This window comes from Ambystoma mexicanum, chromosome 6p (assembly GCF_040938575.1).
Source record: "Ambystoma mexicanum isolate Mex_15411 chromosome 6p, UKY_AmexF1_1, whole genome shotgun sequence".
NCBI lineage: Eukaryota > Metazoa > Chordata > Amphibia > Caudata > Ambystomatidae > Ambystoma > Ambystoma mexicanum.
The window spans coordinates 106,694,164-106,707,482 of NC_090935.1; the positions used below are offsets into that span (position 1 = coordinate 106,694,164).

Genomic DNA, 13,319 nt, shown 5'->3' on the forward strand with positions numbered 1-13,319 from the left:
TGAGGTGGGACTAGCAAACGGGAAGCAGCACATGCTTTGGGGAGGAGGTGTGACGGGGAGGACCGTTTGCAGAGGATGGTCTGAAAGCACCTCACCTCTACAATGATAAGACCTGTCAAATTGGATTACTGCTGCAAGAGAGAGAGAGAGAGAGAGAGAGAGAGAGGGAGAGAGGGAGAGAGGGAGAGAGAGAGAGAGAGAGAGAGAGGGAGGGAGAGGGAAGGGAGAAGGGATGAGAAGAACTGAGGTAGACGGAGAGAAAGAGTGCAGGGATCACAGACCTCTCTCCCCGCAGAGAGAATGAGAGACAGCACTAGATAAGAGTACAATTCACCAGTTTGTTCAATTTATTTTGCCTCAGCAACCCGCATGCATCCATACACACATATAATGTGTGAACTCGTACCTTTTGCATCCAGTGATATCAGTCAGACATGTATTTTGCAAAAATTATTTTATTGAATTTTACAAAAAAAATGAGGGTAGTAAAACCAATCGTTTCAATGTTTTGATTTAAATTATTTTTTTTTACAAACATCTATGGCTTTGGTGTGCTAGTAGGCGAGGCCCTGCATTCAGGGCACACGTCCACTCGTTGGTCATCGCAATGCACAGTCCTTGCTGTGCTAATCCCTTTCTGTCAGATGTAGTGCTTTCCCAGAGGGAAGTGTGGGTGGGCAGCAGCTTTCATCTTTTGAATATTTGCTCTATTTTCTTTTTAATTTCAGGTCTTCGGATATGCATAATTAGTTGAAGTTGTGCTGTAAATATTGCTGCAAGGAGCTTCCCTTGTTGCACAGAAGACTTACATTCTATTCTACTCAACGAGGACCATTACGAGTTTGGCAGTTATTCCTTTGCACTTCAAACTGTTTTTTTTTTACCATAAATTGCACCCGCAAGCTGGCAAAATCCACTCGATCATGAGTGCTGGGGAGGAGCTGATCCCCATTCCTGTTCTCCATCGGCCTCCATCAGGGCTTTGGAGATGGGGCTTATGCGGCCTCTGGTAGCTCCTCCAATGGTTGGAGGTAAAGTGGGGGAGATACCGCTAGCCACGTGCTGCAGGTATCTCCCCCACTTCACCACCAACCTCGTAATTCAGCTGTGTGGTAAAAGTGACGGCCATGGAGTTACTACCATTCGACCGCCCCTTATTCCTGCAGTGCCCAACTCGCAATGAGTCTTTGGTGCCATGACAGGCTGTTTCTTATTGGATTTCAGGTCTCAATATCCTCTAGATAATAGAAATATATGGATCCATTCACTTTCTTGTTTGTTCTTCTAATTCTACACCCTGGGCAGTCGACATTGTTGCATTCCCTTGTAGGGCCAACCTCTTGCCTGGTGGTCACTCGGGAGCCCATTTTTGACCATATGACCATAACGAAACGGCTGAATCAGCCAGGTGTGCAGCAGGAAGTGACGCAAGTGTGCACATCATGGTGGAGTCAGTACTGTTACAATCTGCACACATTCATATGGGAAGACATGCACCCCCCGGCCCCATTCCCGCTGGAACCATAAAAAAGCCAAGCAGACTCCACTAGTGAGTGTGAGTGAGTGCACTTGGGTAGCGCGAGTGTGTAGACCGGATGAGTATGTGGACCGGATGAGAGTGCGGACCGGATGAGTGTGTAGATCGGATGAGCGTACAGAGCAGATGAGTGAACAGAACGGATGAGTATACAGAGCGAAGAGTATACCGAGCGGATGAGTGCATAGGCAGACAGCAGTACATGCGCGGGGTAGACTGGAGTGCATGCGCGGGGAGGGCGGGAGTGCATGCGTATGGAATACATGAGAGCATGCGTGAAGCACACTGGAAAATGAGGGATAGACTAGAGCACGCAAGGTGAACTAGAATGCGCGAGTGTGTCGTGCAGGCAGGAGTGTGTAGGACAATCTTGAACGCCTGAAATGAATAAAATGCATAGAACGGACCTGATCGCATAAATTGCGTGACGTACATAATATGCATTGGTATGCGGGAACATTTGAAAGAACGTATATCATACCACACCCCACGCCTACTCTCTTCTTTACACCACCACTCAAATAGAACACAGGGATACTATGACACCATTCGGTTTAACTGTTCTCATATCAACATCTCCTGCTCACTCCCCATCACTCTAAGTAAACACTGCTGGTTTAACACCCCCCGTTTCTCCTCAGGCCTAACGCAGCCACACTCGAGCTAGATAAATTCTGCCAGAGCGAACACATTCTCCTGACCTCTAAACCACCACACCTACCGCTAAGAAGCAGCTACCACATGAACTCCGCACCAGCTGCACACATACCTGGTGCGCACACGCACCTTTTGACTCTCTTCGCGCTCTCTACTGACCCGAACTTCGGTTCCCAAGGGCGTTCAACCTACCAGCGCCTTCAGACCATACCAATGGTATATAAGGCGCTATATAAATGCAAAATAACAATAACAATAACACGTCAGATACCACCGCTAGCACTGCGTGCTGCCCTTGTATCCTGATCATAGCAGAATTGTGCATTTTCTACAGAAACATCATTGCCGCAAATTTGGGCTGCCTCTGGCTGTGATGCTTTTTCTTTGACACAATCAAGGAATGAGTGCTGTGACGACATTCCCTGCCTATTCTTGGGGGTCCCTAGTGGGGCGACAATGGATGCTCAGTTATGTCCCCAAGAGGATGGTTGGCCTCTGAGCAGTATGAAGACGACCCCATGGTCACCCGCAATGGACCCCATTCCCAAGGTAGGTGTCAGTGACAGGAGGCCTGCCCGGTCACCCTCCACTTTGGGAGGGGCTGTTGCCATAGAAGAGCTCTTCTGGGGACCCGGGATCAGTTAGGGTCTCAGTGGTATTCGCTCGGTGGTCCGGAACAGGCACTGGAGGCATACGCCTGGTTAGACGTAGAGCGTATGGGAGAAGAGACATAGGCTCTCCCGAAAGCACACTGTTTGTCATTGCATTGAAACTGAAGGCTCATTAGTGACTGGCCTCAAGAAAGTAAGGATAGTGAGAGCAGTGCCTCAAGGGGTGGAGAAAGTGTGGATAATGAGAACAGTGCCCAAAGGGGCGAAGAAAGTAAGGATAGTGAGAGCAATGCCTCAAGGGGTGGAGAAAGTGTGGATAATGAGAACAGTGCCCAATGGGGCGAAGAAAGTAAGGATAGTGAGAGGTATGCCCCAAGGTGTGAAGAAAGTGAGGCTAGTGAGAGACATGCCCCAAAGAGTGAAGATAGTGACAGATGTGCTCCAAGGGGTGAACAAATGAGGATAGTGAGAGATGTCCCCCACCGTGTAAAGAAAGTGAGGACATTGATAGTAGGGAAGGAAGTGAAAAGCGAGGCCGGGAGTAGCTTGATGGGAGGTGCCGACAAAAGCACTAAGATCTAATGGATACAAAGTTTGGGGGCATTTTGATTCAAGAGCAGACCCTGAGGGACTTTACTAAAGAGTGTGAGAAAAAGGTGAGAAAGTAAGGAACCACCAGAGGGGATTGGAAGTCAGAGTAGCTAAAGGGAAGTGAGGCAAGTAGGGGAGATGCCAGGGCACTGGACATAGTACTTGGCATCATCACAGGAGCAGTATCTTGCAGAATAACTGGGCACCCTCTTACCCTGCCTCACTCCCCCCGTCCACACCCTTAAAATCTGGGAGTTTCTCTGACCTCAAATACACACTCTCTTTTCCCTGACATGGGAACCCACGATCGCTATCATAGTCCAGCAGGTGGAACAAACAGCGGAGACCCGGAAGAAGTAAGGACACAAACTGGAGACCTTACCATGAGCCAATACTGCAGCGACCGGCCAGGAACCTGGGAGAAGGCAAGCGCCCAGGCACGAGGAAGCTTAAGGGCGTTTGTGGTGTTTGCATAGAAGGATTTTGCTGACAAGAGACTGTTTTACCACCATACGACTGGAACTTGGAGACCCCCAAAAGCCTCACAGGAAGCACACATGTTGCTGCTCAGAAGTTCCAGTTGTTTCTCAGCGCAATGACCCATTCACTCTTCTATTGTACTCTTATATCTCCCCTACTTAACATTCTGCCTAACTTCTGAACGGGTTTCCAAATAGATATGATATGTTATTTATAACGCGCTTAATACCCAGAGGTTTCTATGTGCGGACACGGGGATCGAACCTGTGCTGCTTGGTGTCTTATTGTGCACGTTGCCCCTGAGCTATCCTCCCGAGACCATCGATCTCATCAACATTTGTGTTTTCTGAGTCTGTTTGCTTATTGATTCCTGTTGTCAATATGACTGTGCAGTAGGAACATCAAAGCGTCATCTAGCAGGAAGTCCAAAATTGCTGGTAAGATAGCTCAGCAGGTTCAGCGCCTGCTGCTGCGATTCGAGTGTGATCTCCAGGTTGCAGGTTGCAGGTTCGAATCTAGACAGGGTCAACTCAGCCGTTCAGCCCAGCGAGGTCAATAAATGAGTGCTAACTTCAGCTGGGTGATAATTGCATGTAAATATGGTCTCTGCCCAGCACTTTGGTTAAAGCGCTATGTAATTAACAAACCATTGTAATTGGCCACATCGCTTCACCGTTCTCATTAAGAACTCGGGGCCATGTTATACTATTTCATACATGTAAAGCCACAAAGACATATGGCTTTTCTTAGTTTATTTTAGAGGATGCTTAGAGGAGAACCTCACCTTATACAAAGGAAATCCCTCCTTTTGGCATAGTCACATTTTCCATTCAGAAGACCGATCAACAGGGACGTGCTGTAATGGCAGTAGCAGCGAGTCTAACCTCAAAAAGAGGAGGGTCCAGGGTGAGTAGCTATTATGCAAGTCTATGCAAAAAGGACGAGCATACTCGTCCTTGGCACTTAAGGGGTCACGTGCAGCAAATGCTGGCTGCAAAAGATTGTGGTCACATAGGGGAGACTGTATCTTTTTAATCGGTCCATTTAATCTCCAGGACTGAAAGTGCTGCCTGCCAAAGATGGGGGCACACGCCCCACAGAGTGCAGCTTTTTTTAAAGGTGCATCTTATTTTACTGGCAAAAAGTGCTGCCTGCAAAGAACTAGAACAGAAAAGGTACATGTCAACCCTTGGGAGTAAGGCAAATTCTTAAACTCGTCTATGTTGAGAAGGTGGATCTGGTGCCATCATGGGGTAGAGGGGGTTATAGAGTAATTTAGAATTGTAGAAATGTAATGGCTTTATTTGTGCCAGGCTGTTTCTGGGAAATGTTCACAGAAAGGTTGTATGCATAGAATGATTAGGTTTTACAAATATTACAATTTTATTTCTTTTAAAATATATTGTATAAGGCTTTGTTTTCCACACAATAAAACTCTTCTTGATTCACTTTCTCTTTATTTAAATGTATTTATTTAGGACTTGTGCACAGTGTTCCATGCAGAGCGACTCGCTTCAGAGTGGGTGGAAGGTCGCCCGAGCGGCAACGTACGGCATATAGGAACGCGGGAACCCAAGAGAGCTCCAATGGCTGCTTTCCGGGGGAAAGGCGCGTAAGCAAATTTGCCAAGTCCATCCTGTGGGGTTGGTATAATCCCAGAGGCCTTGGTGGTGGGGACTGTGAACGCCCCGCACTGGGCATCAGGGGGTCCGGCCGCCCCCCACGCCCCACCTGGGAACTAGGCATACACGTGTTGTGTGTATCTGTGAAGGTGGCACCCTAGAGGAGATGCTAGCTGGAGCGCAAGATGTGAGGGCGGTTGCTTGTCTTGGGTTCCTTGGAAGGGATCTAGGGTGAAGAGTAGTTTTACAGGCGGTGAAGGGTCTGTTTCATGAGGCTGGGAATTAGGGGGGTCACAGGCATGTCCTGTGGAGCTGTATAGGGCCCATGTTAGAACCGAAGGGCTTTCATGGGATGCTTGGCTCACTCAGGGTGGGCTTTCAGGGAGGGCATGGTTTTCAGTTCTTTTTCTTCCTCACTCAGATGGGATTTACCTTGAGTAGGAGGGTGAGAGGCAGTTTATGCCATGCCGTGGAACAGGCCACACCAAACCTGATGCCTACTGTGCCCGTCCATGTGTAAATGGGCATGCGAAGGAGGGCTGTGGTGGCAGATCTCGGGTTCCTCCAAGCAACGTACCACATCGGTGCCTCCAACTGGTAGTTGTGTCTCTGAACCATATCGCTCGGTGAACCATGCACTTCTTTGAACTTGCACAACACCTCGTGCAAGACCTACACAGCTCTATTTATATTGACATTTTCACCGTGACCCGGAAGCGCTCACTGAATGCACTTCTTTAAACTAGCACATCACCTCGTGCAAGATTTGGACAGCTCTAGTTATATGGTCACTTTCACCGTGACCCGGAAGCGCTCGCGTAACCAGGATGTTGTCAGATGACGTGTTATTGACGAGGGAGGAGATCCCATTGTAATAGAGACGAACACATATGTATGAGCCCCTGAAGGGCAGTGATCCCACTGAAATCTATGTAAGGTATTTGACGTGTTGGTTTCATAAAAATGAGTTCAAGCAGGTTGCTATTTCCCAAAGGAGGGGGAGAGTTAAGTAGACCCCAGAAAAGATACATACATTCCTCAAAAGCCCCCTGGTAAAAGAATGGGAGAGCAGCAGAAGGCACCAGTGAATAACTATTGAACTTTCACCAACACCCACAGTGTCACCTGCATCACGCGGAGAAGCGCATGTCGTTATATCCTGCCCAAAAATGACCTCTCAATGACAGACCAGAAATTCCCTCCTATCAGAAGGCGGCTTAGCATTGCACTACAGTCAGGTGCACCAGAGACTGCAATGTGGATTTTGCTTCCTGGTCAATTCTGGGTTTTCGGGAGGTTGCTCGTAAACACTGGCAGTGGAACTCAGCAGTCTGACAAGAGCGGTCTCCAACCTTTCTCGGTCAGAAACAGGCCCTTTCATTCTACTGCGGAGGAGATGAAGGGTTAAAAAATGTTACAACTCAAAAGGCAGAAAGGAAAATGTTGAATCGATAAAAATGCTGAATGTAAACCTCAAAAAAATTTTTCAAACTTTCCATTTTAAAATGCCGAATAAACCAAAATGTATCATCCTTAAAAGGAACTGAATAAACAGCAAGTAACAGAGACCATCATTTAAAAAAAAGTAAATTATGTATTGCATTAACATGCAATGCAGGGGAATTCATGAAGAGGAGTGTTTTGGATATGGGAGGCAGAGTTAAGGCAAATGGACATGTTTTTTGGCACAGAGTAGGCGAGGGAGAAGAGATTAGGAGTGGTGAAGAAGAAGAGATTAGGAGTTGCGAGGGAGAGTAGGAGTGGCGCAGGAGAAGAGATTAGGAGTAGGTGAGGGAGAAGAGATTAGAAGTAGGCGAGGGAGAAGAGATTAGGAGTGGCGTGGGAGAAGAGATTGTGAGTGGTGAAGGAGAAGAGATTAGGAGTGGCGAGGGAGATTAGGAGTGGCGCGGGAGAAGAGATTAGTAGTGGCGAGGGAGAGTAGGAGTGCCGCGGGAGAAGAGATTAGGAGTGGTGAAGAAGAGATTAGGAGTAGCGAGGGAGAGTAGGAGTGGTGCGGGAGAAGAGATTAGGAGTAGGTGAGGGAGAAGAGATTAGAAGTAGGTGAGGGAGAAGAGATTAGGAGTGGCGAGGGAGAAGTGATTGGGAGTGGCGAAAGAGAAGAGAATAGGAGTGGCGCGGGAGTAGAGATTAGGAGTGGCGCGGGAGAAGATATTAGGAGTGTCGTGGGAGAAGTGATTAGGAGTGTACAGGAAGAAGAGAGTAGGAGTGGTGAGGGAGAAGAGATTAGGAGTGGCAAGGGAGAAGAGATTAGGAGTGACATCTCATATAGTAGTTTATGAAGATGTTGGCTTTATTTTGAATTTAGAACCCACTCAGGTCAGCTAGGTAGATATTAGGTAGTCTGCTTTGCTGTTAAACATCATGTCTGTTCATTGTTGATTTTTTTTTACACTATTCGATTTTTAATTCACGATTTAGTTGCACTTTTAATGTAAAAGATTCAACATTTTCCATTCAACATTTTCACTAGTTAAAATTTTGAATTCACAGTTTTCAAATAGGACATCTGTGCCCCTCCTTAAGAATTGTCCTGTCTTCATAATTATTAATTTCTTGCATGGGAAAGTGTAGTGCATTAAATTAACCTTCACTCTGAAACCGATTGCTAGGGTTCAAATGGTCACCATGTGCAAAATCACCCGTAAATGCCAGTACAAAGAAAAGTTTGTCATGTTCACTCGGTCAAAAGGTCAACATTTGGTTCTGTGACAGGATCGCCACCATGTTGACAGCTCTCGAACCTCTGGGAGAATGTCCACTACAGGCCACCGTATACCGGAAGTGACGCAGGAAGGGGCATATGACAGTGAGTAACGGAGTGGGTATCCCCTGTAAACGTCTGATTGTGCCATCACCGTATCTTTGGCAACACGTGCCATTCTGAATGTTTGAAAGTCTGTATTTGATTGCAGTAAGATGGCTTCACGTGCTGTAGGCTGCAAGGGAAAAGGCACAGAATGTGGTCCTCGAGTAAACTTTAAAATACCCTTGTTGGTTTGCTGGCCTTCCTGCTGGTCAGTGCCTGCAGTGATAGTTCACATGTGTTTCCAAACGACAAATCATACAACCTCAATGATTTGGCGCGTTAAAGGTTTCATGTCATGGCACACATGGGTCAGGAGCCATAGTGAGGGGGGACCCCAGCCACGGCAGTCGCAAAAGTCTCTGTCCCTGGCCGCCCCCTGTGGATCTAGCACATGGTGAGCGCTGCTGAACCCTGCTCCCCGCTTCCCGGGCACGGTCCAGTTTCTACTGCACTTTTGCCTGCTTGCCTTTCTCATTAGGTGAAAATGTGCCTGTTGCAGGAAAAGGAGACCTGCGAAAGTTTCTCCCAGACATGATGAGGTCGCCGTAGCCCTGCTGATGGGAAAACGCGTAGCCAGAGCGGCGGGAGCTGGTCCGGCGGAGGCGCACCCTGCGCGGTGGAGGGGGTGGCCTTTTCCTCTCCTCTCGGATCTTTTTCTGGACCTGAAAAGAAACATGATAGTTATTCATTTAATGACAGTAATTGGCCAAACAAGGAGGAGACCTGGAAGTCATCTTGAATGGCACTTCTACCAGCAACCAACAATTGGATAATGAAGTCAGTCAAATATACAACTTCCAGTTCAAAGTCATAGCACAATTCATCATTTTCATTCCAGATACAAAAACAAAAGAGCTTAATTGTAACAATCATACGAGTTTCCATCGGTTAAACATCCATATCCGAGATTCAAACAAATTGAACTGATCTAGAGAATAAACACCTACGCCGAGAGACTGAAACCAGTTATCACTCGCTTCAGAACCGGTATCTCCTACAGAATTGTAGCCATGGGTCCATGGTTATGTCCAGGGGAGTGGGGCGGGGTGACACTGGATACCAGGTGCCACCATTGTGCAGGCCTTGGAGGGGGTAGATGGAAGATCTCGCAGGCTCACCAGCCAATCGTCCTCATGCCACGCACCTCAGCAGCTCAGTGTTTGACACATCCCAGTACCCTCAAGCTTGTTAGGACCATAAACCCTTATTTACAGTCTAGAGGCGCAACATGCCCAGTGACTTAGCAGGAAACTGGCCCCCGGAGATAGGAAAGGAAAAACATGGAGGAGGAAGGATGTCTTGGAATTTCAAAGGAAGGGGCCGCCCAAGTCCACTTATGTGGAGACCCCTCACCCTCATCTTAATGTAACTGTTAGCTAGACTGAGGAATATGATCGATCTTTCAAGCAATCAGTCCCATCCATAATGCTTGCGGAAGTAGGTGTGCAATCTGCCAGCCTGCTACCTGTGGAGATTTGGAATGATGACACCTGGTGTTTGTCCATTAAAAATGGAGGACCCACTTGATAAAATCTTAAGCCAGAAGGTATCCCTACAAATGATCCCCCCCAAAAAAATTGCTGTACATACGGTCATTTGTCTCGCCATTGGTGATATTTTTTTGGGGGAAAATTTGTGGGAGCGGGGCTTGCGGGGGTGTCCTCCGCACATTTAAAAATAATACAGGGGTTGCGGGGGGTGTCCCCCGCAGGGTACACTGGTCAATATCGTCGCAAAAATATGGCGATATTTTTGTATCGCGATATTTTTGCGGGTATATAACACATGGAACCGGCCAGAAGAGTTGCATTCAAGGACAGAAGACGGCTCGTGTAGTCAGGATGTTCAGCTGAGGTTAATCTCACAATCCTGGATTACACGGCTGAACCTGCTTGTGTATAAAAGACCCCATATAAAAGTGGGTGTTGGGGATCAGGATTTGGAGGCGTATGGAGTTGAAGATGCGTGGTGGTATGGCGAGGTGCTTGGAAGTGGTAAGGAGGTGGTAGAGCAGGGGGAGGACAGGAATATATAGCGGAGGAGAGGAGTACAGTGAAGGAGAAGGAGAAAGCCCATCAAGGAGGTAGATGAGGTAACAGAGAGAAGCCATGAGGAGGTGGGAGAGAAGACAAGGAAGGTATGTCTCGGGAGGATAACTCAGGGAAGCAAGACCACGCGCAGCAACACGGGTTCGATCCCTGTGTCTGTGCTTAGAAACCTCTGGGTATTAAGCGTGTTATAAATAACCAATTATAAATTATATACAATTATATAAGAAATGAAGGAGACGAGAAGCCACCAAGGAGAGATGGATTAGATGATATCTAAAAAAGATGATGTTGGAGAGAAGACGAGAATGGTAGAGGACGTGAAGGAGGAGAAAAGTAATCAAGGGGAGGTGAAAGGGGCACCATCTCAGGAAGAGAAGGTTCGGAGGAAACTTGAAATAGAGGATAAAGGCTGTGGAAAGAGAGGGTAGAGAAAAGAAGAAGGAGAGTAGTAAGGAGGAGATGGTGACAGCAGCCTAGAAAGTAGAGAAAGATAAAGAAAGCAACAGGGAGGCGGTGCCACAGCGATTAAGAAGGTGGATATGAAGAGAAACAGTTGTTGCAAATTATGAGGGGAAAGGGGTAGAGAGGAAAATGTTAAGTGGAGAGGAGAGGAGCTGAATGTTGAAAATCGTGAAAGAGGAAAAGACAGAGGAAAAGCTAGAGGAGGGGAAGGAGGAAGGAGGAAGTTCAGACTGGCGAGAAGAAAAAGGAAGGAGTTACTTGAGGTAAAGGACAAAAGGCTGCTAGAAACATTGAACCCCAAGTAGTGGAAGAGACTGAACCACAGTCTGCCATTGGCTCCAAGAGCTTGACACTTGCCAGTCCCCAGTCCCTATGATGACCTTGGTGAAGATCACAAAGGGTCTGATGGATGTCCCACAACTAGGTGAACATGCAAACCTGAGTTCTGGTGACAACTTCGTCCTCCCCACACCTATTACATCACTACTCCCCACCAGTCTTTCCCCTCCTGCCGCTTACCCTATGCCTGCTTCTTGTTTCTAGACAATTTATGCTAATAATGATAATAATAATAATAATAATAATAAAGTGTTATTTATATAGCGCCTTAATCCTGCCATATTTGGGCCTTCAACCGCTTGTCATGAACTCTGTGTGTCACTTCACTGTATCTCTAGATAGTCTGACTTCTTGCTCTAATTCCCCTTGCTTCTTTCAAATGTGACTGTTTTACCTGTACTTTTGAAAAACCGAATCTGGGCATTGTCAGATCTGCTTGCCTTTTCAAATATGGACTGTTTGCCAAAAAGAATCTGGGCATTCTTAGATGTGTCTGCTTCCCCTACTGGTGGCATCTCTTATTGAACTCTTGTAAACCAATTCATGATTATCTCACCCTCAAGCTGTGCTATATGAATTTCCTCTTTCATTTAATTGGGAATTCTAAATCGATTACTATTTGTATTGCAGCTGTGTAAACTGTTATGCCTTTACTGTACCTGCTTGCCACCTCAGGAGGACGATCACTTTATTGGCTAGGCCTCCACATCTGAATGCTCCTGTGCCCTTGCCCCCCGATTCATTTGTAACCTAGGCCCTAAGCCCTGATTACCCATTCTTACTGTTTCTTCTCTTGTGTCTGCCTCCTCGTCACTTGTCCTGCTAGGCCGCCTGGTGAGTTCCTCGTGTCTGTGCAGTCCCTCTATCCACCCTCTCCCTCCTCCAACTATGGTGCTTTCCATCTCCCTTTATCTACCTAAATGCTACTCTATCACCTTTCCTACCCCTCTCTCAAAGTTTGGAAGGAAGACATTTAAGAAATCACTGCTGGTCCCCAAGCCAGGCCTGCCCATAGCTGATACCTATGTCAATGCTTCCTCCAGGCAGACTATCATTGACAGCCTCCAAGTGCAATAGCTGGTATGATTCTAACCTAGCCTCGATCAAACGAAAGTGCAAAGTCTCGGAACGGAAGTGGATGGCTTCTAGTACATCCTCTGACAAACTGGCCTGCTGCCTGCTCCAGAGACAATACAGCCTCTCCATCCTCTCCAAGAGATGGGGCCAGATCCAAACCCACATCTCTGGAGTCAAAATCTGCTTCCCTCCCAGGCCCACTGCATGGCTCTGGCCTCCCACTTCACAACCAAAACTCAGGACATCCTGTCCTCTCTTCCCTCTACTCCCCTCCCTCCTGCCCCTGCCCACAGGCCTCCCTTGCACCCCCTTCTCTCCCTGCTCTTCTCCTTCTCAACCAATGACTGGCAAAGCCTAACGGAGAGAGGCAAGTATTGAGGGACAGTATTCTAGAAAGTTTAATTTGTTCATCATTCTTTGGTTCCTGATTACCTTATTTTCAGTTCTATCCAATCCCATTGCTAATTTGTGTTTTGTGGTGAAGAATCTTGAACCGTATAACCTGGTTGTCGGTTGATCTCTCAGTACTGAGTGGCCCGAGGACTCCCAGGAATTCAATACTATGGCAATTAGAATATAGACATCCTAAAGCGAGTCAAAAATTCATAGCAGAAATGTTCCTGCACACTCAGTCCTGAAGTACAATTTCTCATTGATATCCCCAGACCACCTCTCACTCCAGGCACAGTTACTAATTCTTCAGAGCACGCCTGCTAGGATACTCCTCCCTCAGAGTGCATTCCTGACCCAACCTCCTACAATGTAACATTCCAATACCCCTGTTCTGTTGTCCCAGAATGATGCCCAGGCAAATGCAGCTGGTTTCTATTGTCCATCATAAGCCCCTCTAAAAAGGATAGATAAAGACAGCTCCTTACCTTGTCGCTGAAGCTTGGCTTGAGCTGGATTTTCAGGAACCTGTACGCAAGCACCGGCAGAACACAGAGGATGGTAGTGAGGAAAATCGCCAACCAGACGCTTGGCTGACTCAAGGAATTACGCGCAGCACCTAGAAGACAGCAAACACGTATGTTCTAGTATGAATTGTGTATGAGTGGTTATTAA

At 47.1% G+C, this 13,319-nt stretch overlaps 1 protein-coding gene across 1 annotated transcript in view; it reads right to left on the minus strand.

Annotated features, from left to right (window-relative positions):
* Nucleotides 1-437: 437 nt before the first annotated feature.
* Nucleotides 438-13,319, minus strand: part of LOC138511251 (phospholipid-transporting ATPase ID-like) — a 668,434-nt gene continuing 655,552 nt past the window's right edge. The window contains exons 27-28 of the mRNA XM_069626794.1: nucleotides 13,133-13,263; nucleotides 438-8,987 (exon numbers count right to left, since the gene is read on the minus strand). Of these exons, the coding sequence (XP_069482895.1) occupies nucleotides 8,769-8,987; nucleotides 13,133-13,263 (350 nt within the window). The 3' untranslated portion in view covers nucleotides 438-8,768. The remainder of the gene's footprint in view (nucleotides 8,988-13,132; nucleotides 13,264-13,319) is intronic.